The sequence below is a fragment of the Serinus canaria genome, chromosome 8, assembly GCF_022539315.1.
Source record: "Serinus canaria isolate serCan28SL12 chromosome 8, serCan2020, whole genome shotgun sequence".
Lineage (NCBI taxonomy): Eukaryota > Metazoa > Chordata > Aves > Passeriformes > Fringillidae > Serinus > Serinus canaria.
Window position 1 is genome coordinate 15980644 of NC_066322.1, and position 22471 is coordinate 16003114.

Below are 22471 nucleotides of genomic sequence, written 5' to 3' on the forward strand. Positions count from 1 at the left end.
CAAGTAAGTTAAAAACATCACCCTAAAAGCCTGCTCTATTAGTATACAGAGTAGCTAGGAAGTTGATTGTAGAATTGTTTCATTAGCACAATTCTCAGTGGAGGGACAATCTAGGTCCTTACTGGTCAGAGGCCGTGCACTGGAAACCTGCTGGCTACAACTGTATGCCAACAAAGCTTGAACCAGCACAGGTTGTCACTCAGGATAGACAGGCCCTAAGCAAGCATGAGGTTCTCACAGCAGCCACAATTTGCAACAAACAAGAATTAATCTATGTTGTAAGAGTATGTTTGCCTAAAATCATCAAAATTAGTTGACAGTGATTCACCAATCTGCAGTATTATGCATTTATAATGGTATCAACAGTTCTGCTAGTTTGAGCAAATGTTGCCTTGCACAAACCTCGAAGACTTAAATGTAGTATTCCTAAAACAGATGTTTTAACGCCCAAAAACAGGGCTGCAAGCCCAAACATTTCAGAACTGTTAGTCTACCAAATATGCATAGACACTTCAACTTGTTTACTGCAGGATGTGTCTTCTTCCTTACTGAGGCTCACTTTGTGTCCGCTTTCAATTTGCATGCCCAGTCATATGCAGAACAGGAACTATATTCCATGCAAAAACCCTTCAGTGATGCTGAGGGGTTTTATCACTTTAGGAAAAACATGTCAGAAAAATTTGCTGTGCTACCTCTCGCAGTCAAGTGTCCTCTGGAAATGAAACAAGAATTAAATGAACAGAAACTCAAATAAAATACTCTGCACTTGTACATTTTCTATGAATTATAGGATTCTTTGGAAATGTTGTCAAGAAACACCTTCTTACCTGACTGCATAGTCAAGTCCATTTTTTGTGGCTGATATATCAATGGACTGTCTTCATTTAATGGAAGAACACATTTCTGAACAAACCTCTTTCTTGCAGTTTGATTATGAATCTTTTGAGGGGAAATATCAGGATTCCTTTCTTCTCCTAACCTCTTGTTTTTCAGGAGTTCTATCAGTGTAAGTGACTGATTTCTTTTTTCATCATGTAGTACTGCTTTTGTTTCATCACATTCATTTAGGAAACTCAGCCCTTCTTCCTCTGATGCAGACACAGATATATCTTCAGTCTTTAAGCCATTATGGTATGCTTCAAGAGGTATAACATTCTGAGATAAAAAGTCATCATTTGATGCAAATTTCTGAGCAACAAATGGTCTGGGAATAATGCGGCGACTGTTCAAAGCCTTTAGGATTTTTTCATACTTCTCTTCATTTTGCATCATCTCATTCAGAACACAGATGGGAGACTTGTGTGCGTCCCACTTGGTTTTGCCAAGCCTCTTCAGGTGTCCTCGCACATGATTAGACAATCCAATTTTAGTATCGAACCAGCCACCACAGAGCTGACATGTATGTTCAGAGGAAGTTTCAGATTTCTCAATCGCTACAAAGAAAATAATTATAGTGTTTTTTGACAATTATATACAGTTAAACATGGAAACTGCAAATCACAAGAAAGGCTTTACAAGAAGCTAAAGCAAGCGTTGTTCAATTCTCAATTAATCCCTTTGTCCACCCAACTTCGTACCCAAATAAAAAAACAAATCTTACCTTTTCTAACACGTTTAACTGGAGTCCCTGTTCCAGCTCTTTTAAAATGCTGCATTTTGTCACTTGTTGCTATCTGTTCTGGTGAAACAACATGACGGGCTTCATAGCTTAGTCCAGCTCTGTGAAGATGTCCTCTGACATGATTGGACAAGCCAACACCTGTTTCAAAGGTTGCTGGACAGTATGGGCACGATTTCTTTTCAAGCGACAAATCAGTCCAGTGGAAAACTGAATTATGCTTTGGCAATGCTGATCCTACATTTTCTAAATTCTGAGGATCATGCAAGTCATGCAAGAAGTTACCACCCTCAGCATCTTCGTAATACTCAAAATAAAAGCCATCATTCTGCTCATAACCAAGTGAAGATTTATCACCAGCTTCATTATCTTCCATTTTACCTTTGAATATGGGGAATAGGTTTACATGCTCCTGATTAATATCACTGTAAGATTCATCCTCCACAGACTGTGTAGTGTAATCACATAGTTCAACATTATCCCATGAACTTTCATCCTCCGTTTCATAGCTGTCTTTTTTTTCAGCAGAGTTTAGTTTCTGTAAAACAATAACAGTCATTTTATGCAGAAAATCTGGATAGCAATCCAAATCATCTCCTGTAACAGAGCCTTCCCTCTTGGATTCTTTAACCACTCTTTTTATAGCTACATGCCTATGATCTTTACAGCCTTCTGCCCTTTTGCAATCAAGGCTATTTGAATCCATGACAAAACAATTATTACTTGATGAAGAAAATAAATGTAAAGCACTGACAGATTTGGACTCTTCCTTTTTTAAATGCAAAGGGTAAGAGTCACTAGATTTTTTAATAATCCTGTAGTTTTCATATTTGTGTCTATATAAATAATTACTTTTTTTGGCACTAGCTTTCTGATTTGCTGCTTGATGAAAACATTTATGTTTTTGGTCAATGCTATTTCTAATAAAAAAGTTCTTGTTTGTAGAATTTAGATTGCACACACTTACAGATGACTGTGAAACGCTTTTCCGAGCCTTCTGTATCCTGTAGGGTCTCTTGTGAAGTTTTGCGAAGTTACTGGATTGTGAAGTAGAGCCAAACGATCTTTTTACATCCTGTTTTAAAGCAGAGTTCTTTGGAAAAGTAGAAGAATGTCTGATCAACTGTTTTGTCCTGCTACGAAAATCTAAAGATTCTTCTATTATACTGCCTTTTCTTTTCTCTAGTCTAAGATGGCTACCAAAGGGATCAAGGCATGATGCTGAATGCAAGTATGCCATGTGTTTTTTTAAAACGCTTCTAGCTGAAGTAGCAAACGGACACAGCTTACACATATACGTCGATGACTTTCTTGAGGATCCTAAAAAAGGACTTTTCAAGGACGCCTTTTTCTGAGTTTTTCTCTGGGACAAGTCGCTACCAATAATCGAACATTTGACTACTGCTCCATGAGCGATCCCTCGATGGCATTCCAGTTCATTCTCTGTCACAGCCATGAAATTGCATTCCTCACAACAGTAATATCTTTTATCTTTTTCATGGGTCTTTGCATGCTGCACAAACGTTTTGGGACAATTGGTACCAAATACACACTGTGGGCATTGTAACCGTGCACTCCTACCCTCATCCTGAAGTTCTTTCAGCTCACGGATTTCTTCCATCAGTTTCTGCCTTCTTTCCTGGTGAATTATCATATGTTTAAGAAGGGAATTACGATCTCGGAATGTCCTTCCACACTCCCTACACGCATAGGGCCTGGGGACGTTCAGATGCCGGAAATGACTGTTCCCATCTAAATGGTACATCATATGCCTATGCAGATGCTTCTTCTCTCTAAAATTCACATTGCACTTTGTACAGGGATAAAATGATGGTTCATCAGTACTGAAAGTAGATGGTGGTTCAGAATCATTCTCTTCACATTTGTTTTTCAATGTATTGGATAGAAAAGTGCTAGTGTGAACAGGAGAAGTATCTTCTGCACAGTTACTAGTGGGACTATAAATGAGCTGCTGGATACCATCAACAGTTTCCAGCTCTTCATCTGTGGATTCAGGCTTTACTTTACTCAACGAATATTTCTGCGGTTCTACTATTTGTAGCTCCTCATTCTGCTCTAAGAATTCAACATTTAATAGTTTTGATTTACTAGGAATACAACTGGTATCATCAAAACAGTCTTCAGTATAGCGTGTTATTTTACTAACATCCATTTTTCTTTTTCGCTTTTTTTCTAGCCCTACCTTACAGTGAATGGGAGACTTCTCTACTGTTTCTTCATTAGTCATAAGAAACTGTATAAACTCTTTCTGTGGATCCCAGCTGGGATCACATCCTGATCTGAAGCCACCTGTACCTGAGGAAATGCTTGTTAATGTATCGACACAATCGTCTTTCAATAGTAAATTTTTATCATCCTCACAAACTTCTACTTGGTCTACTAAAGTGCTATCTACACTATTTCCTACTGTTTTCTGTGAATCACAACCAACTGAAGCAGAGGTAGGTAGATTTTTAATGGAATGAGTCAGGTTCTTAGCATGTGCTACATCAGGTAACAAAAATAAAACTTGGTGCTGATTGGATTTCTGTGTTGTACTCTTTGCAGGCAGCTGAAGATCATGAACCACTGTCAAAGTTGAGCAGGAATCTGCAAGATGACCTCCAGGCTGTCCAGTGGTTAATGAAACGCTGCCTTTATTCATAATGGAAGTCTTTGTTGAGGTGGAGTGTGAAACTGGTCCATTAACAGCAGTTCCTCTAGACAACATAAAGTTTTCACTAGAAACAGTAGGAGCACCAGTGTGTATAAATAGAGAAGCCTGGCCTCCACTTAAGGCTTTTTCAGATCTGTCCCTTGATAGCTCCTCAGTCAGAGTCAATGTGTTGTTCTGAAATGATGTGTCACTCTCTTCTGGTTTGGGAATGCCACCTTCTTCCTCCGATACAAAATTATCATCACATAGGATTTCTTCTTCTTTAGCACCAGTGACTCCAGTATTTGTCTCTAAATCATCCATATTGCTGGTCTGTCCATTAAGGACATTTATACTAAAAAACAAACAAGAAAAAAATCAGGCAATTGCTGAAATAAATAATGACAATTTTAATTCACAGCTTTTCTTCAGGATCACTCTTCACACTGTAATCTAAAAAGATGTTTTGAACTTGTGAAAAATCTACTTTTCATTTAGAATATCCAGGACATTTATAGTGAATCAATGAAGCAATAAAAAAACCCCAATTTTTTGCTATGTAATATTAATAACTATACAGCAAACTAGTCACTGCCAAATATCCCAGTTCAAAGAAGCCTGAGACCTACACACAAGCAAGATGGCGAAAATCAGACTGTCAAAACAAAAGCAAATACATACATTCTGTTTGTACATAAATACAGATTATCTTCAGTTGTTCTCCAGAAGTAAAAGCAAGCAGTAAAGGCTACACAGACATCTACTAGCAATTCTGTTGGTTTTTTTTTTTTTTTTTAAACATACTTTCTTTAGGAAACTAAAACAGTCTTTACATTTCTCAAGGGAGCACTTTTTTCAAAGTACTTCCATACAACTGACCTGATGCTACATGGAAGCCTGCAGAAGGGAAAAAACACAATGAAGCTGATTTTGATAATCTGATTAGTGACAAGAGACACAGCAAAGAATCAAACTCACAGAGGAAACTAGATGTCTTCCTATTCCCTTCTTACAAAAGGACCCTCATTGCTTTAAAACAAATAAACCCCATTTGCTTATAAGGCTATTTTAAATGATAAGCAAATTAAACAACATCTTATCAAAGGTGGGGGAAAAGAAATATTGTAAGAACAAAACATTTCGTTAGGATCTACCTACCAGATGAAGTCACCGTGTTGAATCCAGAGAGTGACACTAACAGTATCTTCCAGTACAGAGAACTACTGCATATTAATTCCATTCCCATGGGTGGCCTTGTCTTTCTACAAGTGACTCTTACTCATACATCAAATCATCTATTCAACGCTTAGTGAGCACAAAGGAGCTGCCTACACATGAAAATCAATGTGTGACCAACAGAAATGTAAACTTTAGTCTACCCTGGAATTCACTTTTTATACAGGTCCCCAGAACACAGTGAGCATAAGGCATTAAAACATTCATCTAGGAGTCAGGACATCTATATTTTACAGAAATCACATATTTTACCCTTAGAGAGTACTACTCACTTTGATCTTTTGTGGGATTTGATTCCTGCAATCACATCATTTCAGTTACTAATTAACATTTTGAATGGAACTCAGTTAAAAGGAGTTATTACCTAGAATCTCTGAATTAAGATGTTATAACTCACAACTAATATCCATGGCTTCCTGCAATGGTCCTTTATTGAAATCCAGGAAAACCACTTTGGACATCCTTTTTTCCTAAGGAGAGAAAACAACCTAGTTAAACAACACCAGTTTCATCTTCATACATAACATTTTAAAATATGCCCAGTATTTTAAACTCGACAGAACAGCTATCCACACCATTCAAAGCTAACTACTGCTTCACAGAAATTCTCTTTTACTGCACTTGTTTTGTTTCAAATCAGCAAAAGGACAAAACAATTATTTAACCTCTTCTGAGTTTGTAAAAAATAAACCCTAATGTAAGATAACTTACTTTTGCAAATAAAACTATTTGGAGTAGAAATACAATGAAAAATTAAGTCATTAAAAAAAGTCTTTCCTTTGCTACTCACTGAACTAGCCAATTTAGAAATACAGCAATGCTCACATCAGAGGCATAATAAATGTTTAAAATATTATTGTATTATTATCTATAACATACCTTCACTCAAATGTTCTACTAGACACCCAGTTCCTCATCTTGCCATTTCTGAAGATTTTTTCTTTGCTTTGCTGTTTTGAGATGGGTCATTTTTCACTATAATAACGACTTCCAATAAGATCACATCCAAAGCTATCACCCTAAAATGGTGATAATGCACCACCCAGCAGGAGTCTTTACATCACCTACATAAGTTAGCAATGGGCAGTGCAAACATGCGCTAAGAATCAGTAATGCAAAAGTCAGTTAAAAGAAGTGAAGCCTACAATCATGCACAACAGCTCCAGCAATTTTACAACTCAGAAATGTAGGCTTCACGTAGTATCAGGCAGGACAGTATAAAACTGTTCCCAAAACCTTGGAAAGAACTTGAGTAAGACAATTTTGACTAGCCGATGTGTGTTTTCCGTGGTTTATTGCTGCAGAAACAGACAAAAGCGTGCTCAGTCAATCTGAGAGCCTGTATTAGCTTTTCTCAACAGGAAGCAACGTTGCTAACGAAGTGGTAAATTCAGTGTTAATGAGTGGCTTCACTGTTACCACCTCTGAGGTAAAACCTTCCACGTTCCAAGTTCCACCCATCTGTTCTGGTGTGAGGGGTTCAGAGGAAGAACAGACGCTTCCCATTTAAAGCAACTTCACTGGTACCCCTGAACAGCGGGGAGGCAGACTGAGAATACTGCGCTGCTTGGAGACTGCAATCCTCATTATCAGAATGGCTCCTCAAAACTGCTCACAGGTTTACAAGATGAAGACAGAATAATGTTGCTCTACATACAAAATCATACTCCTAATGAATATTAGTATTAAAGCTGAAGTTAAGAAAGTGTCTAAGACACCCTGTGGTTACAATTGAACTGAAATTCTCTTCAGAGTTATCAGAGATATCTAAAGCATTACCTAACGCAATCTAATTACCTACTGCAAGTAAGAGACTCCTCTCCATACTGTGTATTTATGGAGATTGGGAACTATTCCATACAGATATGATTAGAAGTCTTCAATGATAAAACAGGTATCCCTACAGATTTCAGTCACTGAATCAAGCCTGAAATGCTTACTGTATCAATAATATCACTGCTACATTTTAATAATTACCAGCTAATGATCACTTTTATTCTTATCATCATGTATTATTATTTTCCAGCTATCAAGTTGGTACAATTCACTATTTTTTCTGCAGGACAACAACAATAAAGCTAACGATTTTAACAGTGTGGCATTAGAGAAAACAGAAAATATATTTTTAAATGACAATAATTTAGTCTTGTGATAACACTGAACCAAGATGCAATAATTCAGTTACATTATCTACTCCATGTGTCAGAACTCATGCAGCAACAATGACAGGTATAGCTAAAGACACAACACCATGTTTTTTGAGGAAATGAATGTTATCATCTAACTTATCTCTTGGGGGAAAAAAGAAAAATCAATCAATGTAACTAAGATGTAACCAAGGCTATGCAATACACTTTGCCTGCTTCCATCAGTTTTAAAATTATCTTCTCTATACCATATCAGAAATACAAAATTATTAATTCTGTAAAAATATATAGCATTTAATACTTGGTGTATTTGAAAAATTAAAAATTGAGATCAAACTTTCAATTTGTTGAAAGTACTGCTTGTCATCATATCCACTACCAGGACTATATTACCTCGACTAGATGGTTGAGGTGATTTTTATTTCAGCACCTAGTGCAATATACCTAGGAGATATATACATGTAAAAATGGTGATGGAAAGTGTCTGGAAAAGCCTACACAAGTGTACACAATTCCAGCTCCTACCTTTGAAACACACTTTATCTAAAGGCTAGGTCAAATTCAATTATTTAAATTCAATTATTTAGTTCAATCCAATTATTTAAGCCTAGAATAACTGCAATGCACTTAACAGTGTTATTCTTGGTTTACATGCTATGCTATTTACTATACAGAAATTATTTCATATTCAAAAGTAGAAAGAAACCAATTACTTATTCAGCTAAGCCACACTCCACTCTCTATTAACTGATTTAAAATCTACCTAATTTTATTAATAAAGTATCAGTTTTAAAAATCGTAATGTGTTCTGCAGATATGACTGACTGTGGCCAGACAGTCTAAGCATTAAAAAAGTGTAAGGTCAGATCTATCTTCAAGCTGACAGATCATAATTTAAATGCCTTAAGCTAATCTTATTGTCTTAAAAAATCTTGAACATCAGTATTTTTGCAAACTATCAGCACTTGCTATAACACCCTTACTACACTACATCTTGAGGTTCCTACAGAAGAAATGAGGTGATAATTGCATATTAACATAATTATTTGGTAATCCCTCCAAGCAGGCTTCCTAGGTCACTCGGTAATTCAGATTAGATGCAACCTTCCTGTCATCAGATCTATGCTGTCCACTTTCTGTTCATTAATAATTCTTTTTGATAGGAATGTAGTTAAATCCATTGTCCTATGTACATTATTAATTGTATTTATTACCAGTAGGTTTATGACCTTCCCAAGTTCTTATTTCATAACTACAACCTTTACTACTCAGTAGGGTCACACACCAAATTAGGAGCACTGCCTTCATGCAATGCTAGTTCAGTAAAGCTTACACCTCAGTGCAAGCCCAGTGTCATTTCATAGGGATTTACAATAAATTTCAAAGCACACTGGAGCTGAAATATTCAGACAGAAGAATTTGGCTGAGTTTGTGACAAGCATGAAGTGCCTTTATGTGTTCTGATGTCAAGTTTCTCACTAAATTCATAAATGCGAGCCAATGAGCTAAATGCACAGAGCGACTATAAAGCAAAACAAAAACTTAGAAGCCATCTCCTAAATGGTTTGAATTTCATCAGCCTAGTTTCTTCAGCCTCAACTAAAGAAATACAGTGTCTTTCAGCAGTGCTGTAACGAAGGGAAAAACGTACTTGCCCTGTGCTAAATAACTCCTCATAAGTCAAGTTCTTTAGGCAGATATATGAATAACCAGGACACTCAAGGGATCGTTCAAATATTCAAGACATTGGAAAGGTGCTTCAGGTTTGCATTGCTCCAGTTTAGATTTTTCTTCAAGATTTCATTATGTAATGACAAAATCTACTATTTTTCCACACATGTTTCTGCAATAAAGCTTTCTCAAGTGACAGAGTGTATGAAAGGTGATGGAACCAAAGTCACAGATTTTTAGGCAACAAACAGAAGACCAAAGTGTTTAAGTACGTCATGGTACAGGACTAAAAAAGCATCTCCTTCCATTTTGCCCCATCAGTCTATGCTTTAAAACCTTAATAACGGCAAACATCAAGCACAGAACTTCTGCCAAAAGAGAAAGGTTTAAGTCGAGAACCTCTGGAAAGTGAAGGTTTGTACAGAGTAATAGAGGAACTGGCAGAGTACCAGCACAAACCAGCCACGTCTTGAGAAAAAAACAAACAACCTTAGAATTCAGCTGCACAGTATTTTTGCCTCCTCCATATACTCATGGCTCAGAGTTTATGCCTCTGGAGCTTTGGGTGTTATCTAGCAATATTAATGGCCCAAATCAATAAAATAACGATACTTTGATCATTAGAAGAATACTTATTACTTGTTTTCCAGTTTATTTTGTTTTAAAAAGCTATCCCACTCCACCCTTCAGATGGAAATAAAACCACAAAGCCTGACAACTAGAGGTGAGTCAGTGACTCACCTTGCCTTCCCTCGCTTCTATTTTGTTTGCAAATTAAGTGGGTGAAAATACATTTCCTTCTGCACAGCAGAAACACTATTTGTAGGCCACCTTACTTAGCTTTGAGACCTGCAAATGAACACTTCTGCATTTTTTCAAACTTCTGTAGTGAAGAGACAGCTTGTTTAATACGTCTAACCCCGTAAGTACTGCCCCCCACACCTACTTTACACACTGTCCACAGTTATTAATCTAACTACAACATCAAGAGTGCCATTCAAAACTAGTTATCTTCAATACTATGCAAATCCACAGCTGTTCATGTAACAATATGAAAACTGGAAAACTCCCATAGCTAACTAGACTGCCATATTAAAATTTTTAAAGCAGTATGAAATATTACCAATACAACATTTGTATTATTCCTAAATAAATACAAAGTTACTACCACCCACAGTATAACCTTTTTTAATAATGTTAGAAAGTTCACTGAGTTGTCAAATACCTGCAGAAAAAGGTGACCATAGAGGAATTCTCAGTTCTAGAGCAGCCATGACAAAAGCATCTCTTTTTTTCAATAAGATTATAATTGGGAAGATCAACCCCAAAGCACACTTTTTCAGAAAGTTATTTTCCTTAAACTTAGTTCCTAATGCAACAATGTCTTCTAAAGCTCTCTGTCAGGAACAGTAAGGAAACCAAAAATTCCTTAAATATGTCAAAATTTCAGAAACTCAATTTCTGGTCTAAAACATCTAAGAATGATATGTTAACATCTCATGTGAAAGGAAACTGAACAAAACTTAAGAATAACCATCATACAATGAGAAATCACAAAAGAGAATTCCATTATTGCCACCAACTACTCTTAATCTTACTTCTCTAGTATTGATTTGCTTGGGGAAATAACCAGTTTGTCACAATGGGGGGCATCATGCTAAAATTCAATACTGAATCAATAATAATAAATGACAGTACAATTTAAGTGTGACAAGAACCACATGTATCACTGTAGAAAATACTCCTCTGGTTTTAACTGTTCATGTAGCAGTTTAAGACAGTTTCATGGGCAGGTGCTTCTCAATATGAACTAGGTATTTCTAAAAGATGACTAGCCAGAACACAAAACCAAGATGTTGAATGTGGTAACTTAAGAGTAGTCACACACTGGCTGGCAACTCCACAGACATTATAACTCCTGCCCAGAATTCCACAGCCCTGTTCACAGAGGACAGCCAGGTACTTGTCTCCATGTTCCTGCAGCTCTCTAGTTTGGATTTTTAGTAGCACAATGTAGTTTGAATTGTACTGCCATTAGCTCTACTAGAGATGACAACTAGAATCAAATATTGAATTGTCCTAAATGCAGACATACGTGGTAACGACTAGCTGTATTCCAATAAAGACACAGAAGTATTAAAAATACAAAATTAATGCTCTGTGAAAACACACACTATTTCTCTTCTAAACTTCTTCAATATAGGTATGAAAGTATTTTAAAAATGGTTTCCAACTACCAACTTTGAATTTATCATTCTGACAGCTGAAGAAAATTACACAAAAATTATTAGGGATACAGTAAAAGCATGTTCTCTCTATCCCAAGTTATGCAGAATATATTGACAGCAAATTTAATATATATAACTATAATTTAATGCTCTTCTCCCTTCTACCGCTCTTCCAGGGATCCTGTTTTCCAGAGTTCTCTCACTAAATAAAATAACATTATCACTGAGTAGAGTTCTATTATCACACTCAATTTTATAAACATGCATTTCCCAAGCCCCACCTCATTTTCTAGTTGTATTTCTACAATTTTTCTTTTTACACAGGATGAATCCCTCTTCTTCACCACCATATACTTAAATACCTTCCTGAACCTCAAGAGAGGTTCTCAGTGTCAGCTTTTGCTACAGAACCCACTGCCACCAGCAATGTTCCTCTCCAGCCACACTAAGTGAGACATTTCACAAAGAGACCATGTTTAGGAAAGTACCTGCACTCCTCCAGACTTTAAGATCACTACTACAGTCCTTAAATGGGGCATTGTACTAAAATTAAAGAACCTGCTGACCACTGCAGAAGATTTTGGCTTGCAGAGAAGAGGAAGTATTTTCAACATGGCATCATATACTGTCAAATTACTGGGCTATTCATTGGAATTATGTTTTTCTTTGAAGCAAAGCCAGTTTAAATAATTGCTGCCTTCTTCCACTCTCCCAAGTTCCTCCTTTCACACTTTATCAACCATTTCATTATCCAGTTTAAAAGGCTGGGACCCAAACACTGCTGAATTGGCACAGTTGAGAGGCGACAACTATGGGTAAGGGCACAAACTTTTACTAGCTTTGTTGACAGAAAAATCCACTGGGGAATATTTTCCTAAAATCTACATGAATAAATAAAAAAAGTAAAAATGTAGAGAACATTTCATAAGGCAAAAAAGAAGCTTTGACAGTCTTTTATTAAATTGCAGAATGCAGCACTATAAAGAATTCTACCATGAAGCAAATTTTACGTTCTAAAATTCTTTGAACTAAGCTACTCAACTCAAGCAAAATGCTAGAAGTAAATGCTAAAATAATTCAACTGGGGAACATTAAATACATCTTCTGAGAGTACTATTAACACAAGCAACAGTCTTAAATGGCGTATTAGACATGAGAGCTAGATTTTCCATAGAGACATACAAATGCAAATCCTTCCAGTGGGTTAAATAAAAAGTATTTTGATCTCTACAACACATAACTAACTTTCAGAAATTTAAAAACGAATCTACTCCTCCTTAACCAATAGTTTTACTGGATCAGCCACCTTATCTGCCCAGAGACAAATCCTTTTGAAGCCAGGTACTGCCACCAAGTGGTGGCGAAATTTGGATTTGTAAATCCAGTTATTCCTCACGTGTAGAGCATACAGAACTGAAAAACGTTCCTGCAGCTGCCAAATATGAGCAATGCTCTACTAACACAAGACAGTTTAAAACACTGAGTCATCCCTGCTGCCCCTCTCCGAACCTTCTTCAGGTCTTCTATGTTGTTTTTCAGTCACTTGACTACAAGAAACAATACACATTACAATGCAATACAGTTCTGTGAATTCACAAATTCACAGAGCTGGATATGGGCTTTGTTTTACTCCCTAATAAAGCACAGTAATTTCACTGATTTACTAACTATTCAGTTGTCATTTTTACTGAACTCTGGGAACCTCAAGATCTCCTCCAAGCAACAGCAATACTGATCAAACATCATTACACTTATTCTTTTACACATTTTTCTGTCCTCTTGCTGTGAATGCAATCCTACAGGCATTCTCCTCAGAGACCAGCTTTTCCTTACTAAACACAGATAACTACCACTAAGATGAAAGGTCTTCAGAGTTTCATTCAGAAGACTTCATACTTAAAACTGCACTCAGTTATTTATACATCAGACTTTTCAACTAATTTTCTGTATTTAAACCACTAATTAGATAACCACACAAATTAAAAAGCAACAGAGCATAAATTGCAAGCTTTAAGTACTGAAAGCATTAGAAGGCACAAGGATCAATTGAATTTTATTGAATTTTACTGTCAATCCAAGTCCCTTTTCTAGCCATAATTCTTGTTTTACACTTATCCTTAGATGAAGTTTGTCCTTTTGCAGAGTTCTATTCGTTTGTTTTCTCAAAGCAGCACATTTCAGAAACCAGCAAAGTCAGGCTAAGTGAGTAAACATCTTCTACACATAAGTATATGCATAACACAGTGGTAGAGCTTATTTTTAATTGTACATAGTTCAGAAGACAATTCATAATCAAAGTCCTGAATCAGTTATACATTATACAAAAGATCAACACTCAATGGAAGAGTTACTTTAAATTTCCCACAAAGCACTCTTCTATAATCAGTATTTTAAAATTGACAGCAACAGCTCTGAAGAAGTCTTAGTGGAACAGAAGATATGAACAAAGCAGTTCATGTCTATTTTAATATGTACATACTACAATTTCAAGACAGTATTAAGTCTACATAATAATTGGAGCTTGGAATTGAGGAATGAACTCATTTAAGCAAATGGGATCTCCCTCTCATCTCTTCAAAATATCAAGTCACTGCAAGCAGCTACATTCTGAGATGGCACATAAGTCAAACAACGAGCAGGAAACTTGAGGAGACAGCTTTGGCTTGTTACAGAGATCTCTGTGGCTGAGTCCATCATGCCATGTCTCCAAAGTAGAGCTTACTGAACTGTGGTGCCTTACCTAAAGATTCGCTTCAAAGACTCGAGTTAAAACGGATTAAAGCTCATTGCTACATCTTTCACATAATTATATGGAGACAAGATGAATTTTATAGTTCAAATGATTCCTGGAGTAGAAAGTAAACGGAAGAGAAAAAGATAAACTTCTTCATTCTTTTTCTCAAAATAACAGAGAAAGGGGGTGGAGGGGAGGGAGGAGGAAAATGCCAGTTACAGGAAATTTTTCCTAGATGGACACTTTGCAATTGCAAAATGGACACTTAAGTTCTACAAGCAGTAAATCTCCATAAACTTTGTCTTTCAAATAGCTTGCAAATGGCTTCCTAAAGACAGGAAGAGAAGACAAAATTCCAACAGAATTTCATTGTTTAAAACTTGAAATGCTATTGCGATAGTTGGTCAAATTTCCCACGCAGTTATTTATTAATACATAAAGTGTAAGTTTAACATGCTGCTTTTACAGTGCAAAGTACACTTTCCGTACTTTCAAACCAGGTATATGTAGAGAACAAAATTATTTAAAGTGCTCATAATTTTGTCTCTCAACAGCTAGAAGGACACCTTGATAGCTTTTTAACTATAATAATTTCTGGGAGAAAAACATTATTATCATCATATTAAACAATGGGGGAAATACCTTTTGTTCCTTTTCTGGTTTTGTAGAAGCAACACTGCACCATTACAGTACATACATATACATTATAGAAATCAAGATACAAATTTCAAGAGAATTTTCACTGACCACTTTTCTGCAGGTTTCACAGTATATGCAAATGGCATTTTTTTGGGGAAAAAACCCACCAACACAAAACTCCTACTCACCGTTGCTTGTTTGATTTACATTATGCTGTAAGATCCGCTTCTACATTAAAACAAACCTGCAAAATAAAACAAGAACTTACTGCACAGCTGTCATTGTTTTCTGCTTGTGCCCTAGACTATGAGACAAGACAGATAAAGAAGAAATCCCCAGCCATAAAAGTATTCTATCTTTTTTCATCTCAGGGTAAAAGTATCAACATTCCAGTGGTCTTCTCTCAAACACGTGTAATTTCCAAACAACATAGCTACAGGCATTGCGATTTTAAAAATCTACCAGGAAGTTGTATCAAATATACACTTGCTATTAAATTTAGTGGGCAGAAGAGGGGAAAAGGAAGTTGCATGGGAAGAAAAGCTCTGCATTTGCTACTAGTGCCTTCAAAGTCAGCTATCTCAAGGTCCCTGAACAAGGAATGATGCACAGAAAGGAAATTGTTACAAATGAATGCTTTAGAAAAATCTTTTTAGCAAAAATGATCAACATATCTGAGATTAAGTGTTGGAGGACTTGAAGCCTGGGCTTTTCTAATTTCTCACCTTTTCTAAGGCAAAGTTGCATTTATGATTCTAAAGGTTAGCTGGCCCACTTAAAAATTGTAATTTATTTATCTGCATAAAAGCTGATCAATGTTAGATAAACTTGTTTTGCTCATGTATCTTTAGAACTAACTATACAAGGTAATTTTTCACTTCCTATTTGGAAATTTTGAAGAGACTCCAAAAGCAACTGAAGCTGCACAAAAGCAAGAATGGTATCTCTACAGAACTGGGTCTACTAATGAAGACACAGCTAGCAGCACAGAGGGTGCTCTACAGAAAGGGTAGGTTGTTCTTATCTAGACGAAATGTTTAGGGCATCATCAGAACTGACTCTGGATGAAGTAATTATCATCACACACCTTATCTCATTTTATTCACACACAGCTTTTTGATTCAGAATTCCCCAATCAATCTGCAACTCTCTAGAAGCCCCTTGCCTAAATTACAAAGACAGAGAGTAAGAGACGCTTCAAAAGCCTGACTGGATAATATAAAATAACAGAAGATAAGTATTTGAGCTCCTCTTCTTAGACCCAGGACTGTGTCCCAAGTATCACAATAAACTGCAGCTTTATGCATGAATGCTACTCAGTATACATACTCATTTCTCAAGTAAGATTTATTACAGAAAAAATACAATTATTTGGTCAGATTTTAAAGTATTATTCATTCACCTAGAGAAGCAGAAGAGTTACTTTCAAACAGCAGTGGAGCTCTACTGCATGTTATAGAAAACAAATGCAAAGCTATAGTTATACTCCCACAAAAAAAACCAGCCTCCATATATGAAGAGCCAAAACACCTTTCAAAAAAATCAGAAAAAAAGTCAACAGTCATGGCTTTACATGATCAAACATCATGATGAGCACTAAATCAGACATCTCAGTAAGCCTGTGCACTTTGGCTGGGGAGTGACAACCCCAGTCTAACACTTCCTTAATTAAGAACTACAATGACTCTTCCCCCGTGCAAAATGGCCTCAACACCTACATCTTCTAAACTTTGCAATGAATTAAACATTAGTAATAACTGTTCTCAACACAGATTTCATGGCTTGTGACTCAAGTGCAGACAGAATCTTTCAGTCAAAGAAGTGAGCCCAGACAACTCCAGATCACTGGGGTGATACAGTGTCACTACTCTCTGTAGCAGCCCTTCAACAGGAACACTTTATTTTGGATCAATCAATTGACTAAGTACAGGGTATTTTATGAGAACAATCTATATAGAGGATACTCTTATACTCACTGAAGGTGCACTTTGCACAAAACTCAAATGCAAGTACTCTTGCATTTGAGTATTCTTTGGATCACAGGGAGCTCACAAACCATGCTGGGGATAAATCTACATCAGGCACAGAGGGAAAGAGAAGGAAAAAGAGAAGATGGGCCATCATAATTTGGATATTGTCCAGCTAAAGAAGAGGTGACAAGTTTCACAAAGAGATCACCAGCAAGTAAACTACTGAAGGACCAAAGGGCTGGTCACTGTAGCCATGCATCAAAAACTTCAAACGGCCCTACAGAATTAACTCCCCTTTTTGGGATTTCAAAGCCTCTGATGTACAAAGCTCCACCCAATGCGAGATGGTAATTGCAGTGTCACGCAAACATCTTCATGAAGGCAACACAATCCACAGCACACCAGATCTTAGCCCAAACTATTGACAGCATCGAGACTGTTTAAAGCCACCCACCTACACTACTTAACCAGCACTCACATCTCCTCTCAAAGGTCTTTCTGCTGTCAAATAAGATTTCTCTCACTCCACTACAAACTCTAACACCTACTATTAATTTCAAGGGTGATGACATTTGAAATAACTGAGCGCCTGACATTCTTTACCAGGAGATTTGAGAAAGGTAGTTCTCCAAAAATTTCCTTAAGAAAAGGCAAAGATTTCAACATCATAAATGCTTCTGCTTCAATTTGCCTGTCTTAATTCTTATTATCAGGAAAGGAAGTGGGAATGAAAGTCACTCTCCCATACCAGGTAATAAAAGAGGGCATGAAAAAGGTGACAGAACTGAGTAAGAAATGTAGTTACAGAGCATTCACCTGAAGGCCTTGATATTCAGAATGAGAAGGGGGTCCACAGCAGGGAAAAAGGACTGCTGTAAAATGGTCAGGCTTCTGATAAGCAGCTTCCTGTTCTAAAATGGGCAGGGAACAGGAAGTGGAAGAAAAACGAAATCGTAGACATGAAAGAGAACACAAATGCACCCCCAGTGATACTAACCAAAAAAAGATGGGCTGAAAACTCCTGCAATAATGAAGTATCTCCTAACAGCACATACCCTCCCTCTCTGAGGAAAAAGTTTAACCAACACTAGAATGAAAAGGTGCACAATGACTAAGTAAAGTTTGTTGTAATAACAGGAGTTTTGACCCATTTGTTTACTATGCAGCCCTTATTTCATAACAGATCTGCGTTGTAACTGACATTTCCACATCCATCCCGGAAAAGGCACCATCACCTTAACTACCACCTTCTGGAATGACTGCAGCTAGGAATGTAATTCATATGGAAGCTTCTTAGGTGGTTCATTCCACGGGTTTTGTTTTGCTGTGTGTTGCTGTTTAACACAAAACCAGTTTTGCCCCTATAGCTGATTATGCCTGTGTGGGAAGAAATAAAGAGGAAGAAACAAAGACTAGAATAACGAAACTATTCAAACTACATTTGTTGATATAAACTTATAAACTGTGGCTAAACAGTAAATTCCACCAGCTTGACACAACATAGCAAAAAGGCTTGCAACTGACTTCATTGCTTAGAAAATTTGATTAGTTAGTCCATAGTGGCAGCTACATTTATTAGAGTATGACCCTCCCAGCATTAAATTCAAATGCAAGGAGTGGAATAAATTTCATTCTAATATCTGCTGCAGCTCAGGAAACAAATCTATACTCTTACAAAAATCTAAGAATACTAAATATCAATGCAGGAAAAAACAGCCAGCAGAAAGCAGAGATTAATAAGGCTATTGCAAGAAAGCCAGAAGTTCATGCCAAAACCGTACATGCAGTATCAGGGATAAAATAATTTCAGGAGACAACTGAAAAGGCAAAAACTCAGCTGATTAGAGCCTACATCAGTTGATACAGCTGAAAAGCTCTTTAAATACAAGCCTATACTGCCATTTTCCAAACAAGTAGTCAGCAATGACCTTGTCTGTACAATATGTAGTTTCCTGCTTTCTATTCGCAGGAGCTTTGATCACCTTTGATTTCTATTTAAAAAGTATAAAAACAACTTAATCTACATTCTGTACTCACAAATATCTAGAACTAACAGCCAATGTAGACTAAACAATCATTTGAATTTAAACATGAGGTTTTCTAAAACCACAAAATTAATCCCTTTTGAGAATTTGTAGAAACTCTCAATCTATGCTATTCCAACTGTAGTTTAACCAACTGAATTATATATGCCATAATCCCATTTAGCAAAATTAAATTTGTAAAAACAAAATAAAAATCACTCTTCTTAAAACAGTTAATGAAGAGCAATACTTAAGAATAGGCAGTTTACCAGTCTGAATTTCCCAGAAGCCAAATAAAGGAAAATCTTAATAACATGAAGAGACAAGATTTAAATCTTAACTGGAGATACTCCTGACTTCAAAGAATCTGCAGTGAGTGAACAAAAGCAAGCAAGAAACTGCAAGAGAGAAGACTGTCTCCTACATTTTGAATCTCCTGCTAAATTTTGAGAGTTATCTGAAAAACAGTTCAAAGAAGTTACAGTTCTTCCTTTGTCTGCTCATCACAGTAAAAGCCACACGCACAGTTCCCAAAGCTGTGGTAGGGCTTTCACGTGGAAATGTTGAAATCTCTCATTTTTCTACTCGTAGGAAGTTTTGCTTTTTGACAACACTCCATATGGGACAGTAAGCACTTCAAGGAAACGTGTGACAGCATAGGAAATGAACACAACTGATCATAGCTCAGACCGGGAAGCTGTTTCAGTCCAAACAAGATTACAAGTAGTTGAATGCAACATTAATAGGAATATCACAGTAGGGAAAAAAGTAGTCTCATAGAGTAGCTTGAATGGAAAAAAAGGAACCTCTGTTTATATCATCAATTAGGTCGAACAAGTGATTTAATTATTATTTCAAAAATGTGCACACCATAAATTTTAAAAAATTGAAAAGTCATCACAGTGAAAAGTATTCTGGTAGGAAGGAGTTTGGATTACCAAAATATATGGGTTGAAAAGGTTATTTTTCCCCTCTATCAGTAAAGAGATCAGATGCAAACATTTGAAGATGTACACAACAGACACCCAATAAAGATGCAAAGATGTCTACAGAGAAGCAAGGGGAAACAAACAATCTGAGAGCTATTATCTTTAATTATTAAGCTTACTTTATCCAGTAAGCAAATATGTAACAATGAGCACACAAATGAAAGCATCATAAAAGCAGTAAGCTGAAGCCTCAGTTTGAAGATGTGAGTCCTGAAAACATTTAGAATTCCAAGACCTTATGAGAAAATACTACCATGTTGTTTCTGAAGGTTACTTATGAATGCAGTTTCTCCCCTCAGCTAACATGAACACAATATTCTAAGTATCATTGATATCAAAAAGTTTACAGTCCATCAATACCCTACTAAATTGAATGGCATTCTTCACAATGAGATTTACCATAAATAATAAGCTACAGGGAAATAATTCACCATCTTTATAATTTCTCTGCCCATTTAAGCTACAAATCAATCTACCACTTGCATAATAAACATCCATACATTTTCAGTTACCCTTCAGCCTATTCATTTTGACCACATGAACCAGCTCTTCATTTACTGCACTTATATACCTTAAATATAAGAGCTTTTCTTAAATGGGGAAAGCTTAAAGCCCAGAATGACATCATCTCTCCATTCCATTCCAAACTACTCATGGCACTGTACATATCCTTGGCATCATCCTTGTCTCTGAACACTCCTCTGTTCATTATGCTGGCAGCAAAATAACATCAATACCCTACCTGTACAGGAACTGCCTCTACCCTTCCAGTTATACAATCACTCTGTGCCCACTAATATATATATATATATATTCCTTCACCATACATCATCCCGTAAGCTTTACACAGAGCACCTCAAAATACAGTGACATGCACTATAAGCACTGCAAAAAAGCATTCCAGAAGATATGAAGATATTTACATGAAATCTTCCCTACCTCGTAAGAAACGGATTATGGTTCCTTAAAAATTTTTAGTCCAAGTTTGCATCTCCCATTTCTCAGATGAAAAACAACTGAAAATGCAAACCTGGAAAGCTTGATCACTGAAGTGCTTTCTAAGGAACCAACAGCTTTAAGTTTTTTGTGTCCTAAACAAAAAAAGCAAGCTCTTAGAAACATCTGAGGCAACCTCTTATATGTCAAGGTTTGTTTTAAAAAACTAAACTGCACAGTGATGGTACACATTTGTAGTCATGTCCACTCCTTTCTCCAGAACTACAGAATTTTAATAAAACCACAACGTTTTTATTAAAGTTAAGCAAAAAAGTAAACAAAGTTTGAGTTAAGATTGTGTCCATCAAATTACTGCATCCCCTTTAGTGTACCAGTAAGCAACACCATTCTACAGTTCAAACATCTGTCTTCACATACTACTCATTTTTCTACAACTTCCAAGTTTTATCTTATGCATATTTGGCACACATTACTGTAAACAGTTTATCAGCCACACCTCTTACTGAATCAATCCAGTGCCTTTTCAGTCAAAGAAGTCAGAGAGAACCAAAACCACAGAGATGAAAAAAGTACAGAAAAATGGGATCTTCTCTAGGTATAAAACACATCATACATATGGGACTTTGAAGAAGAGCAGACACAGTTTACTGTCAGACCAAACCTGTCCTCAATCTGCCACCTGTGGAATCCTGATAGAGACAGAAATTATTATTCACGCATTCACTGAACTTGACATATCCCTTTCCTGGTGTAATCCACAAAATAACTCTGAAATTCCTCATTGTAACTGCAACCTATTAATCGAAAACCTGCAAGAAGCTTATGACACAATGCATACACAGACGTCCTTATCAAGCAAAGTACAATACAGTTTCCCAAGTAGATTCCACTCTATAATCTGACCCTTATTTATATATCTTGAACCACATTTATAAATCCTCAAACAGAATTTAGGTTGGACATATTTATTTCAGGCTCAAAATATAAAAAAATCTTAAAAAAAAAAAAAAAAAAAGCTTTGCTGCATGCAGAAAAAACACTCAAGGATTAATTTTAGAAAGCCAGAATTATGTTACCATATAAACATATTTTATGAAATACTATCTCGTTACTGCTTTTTTCCCTGCAAGTTGTTTTATAAGGAAATTATGTTTATTATTAAAATTTAAAACCATTAGGCAATTTTTTTAGTGTAGAAAAGGCAGTAATGAGGTTTTAAAAGATATTTACTAGAAATTAGTTTCTCCACTAAGCAGACTGGCATTCTAAACCAAAAATGCCTGATGATATCCATTACATCTAAATGGATTAAAATATCTGCTCCCTGTAATGACATTTTTACTTCAAGGCAGCATCTCACACAACATTTCTAACAGTAGTTAAAGCAGCACATTAATAATCACGCCATGTTCTTACAGTAGCAACAATAATTTCTGGTAGCCATTTTCTTTCCAGCTTTAACAATGTCTCAAAGCCAATAGTCCTTCCTGCAACCTCAGTACAAACCAAAGGCAGCAAACTGCTCTGCAGTCCTCCCTGGCTACACTCTCCAGCTGCCTCCCTCCAGACCGTCTCCAGTCCAATGTACTCACCTAGCAGCAT

At 36.4% G+C, this 22471-nt stretch overlaps 1 protein-coding gene across 11 annotated transcripts in view; it reads right to left on the minus strand.

The window, feature by feature from the left end:
- The window catches only part of ZNF644 (zinc finger protein 644), a 76977-nt gene that overhangs the window by 13849 nt on the left and 40657 nt on the right, over positions 1-22471 (minus strand). For 7 of the 11 annotated variants that reach the window (XM_050977786.1, XM_050977784.1, XM_050977785.1 and 4 more), the window contains exons 2-6: positions 15118-15173; positions 5908-5980; positions 2586-4629; positions 1601-2156; positions 828-1433 (exon numbers count right to left, since the gene is read on the minus strand). In XM_050977786.1, coding sequence (XP_050833743.1) covers positions 828-1433; positions 1601-2156; positions 2586-4598 — 3175 coding nt within the window. In that variant the 5' untranslated portion in view covers positions 4599-4629; positions 5908-5980; positions 15118-15173. The other 4 variants (XM_050977780.1, XM_050977783.1, XM_050977782.1 and 1 more) reach the window with 3 other exon arrangements.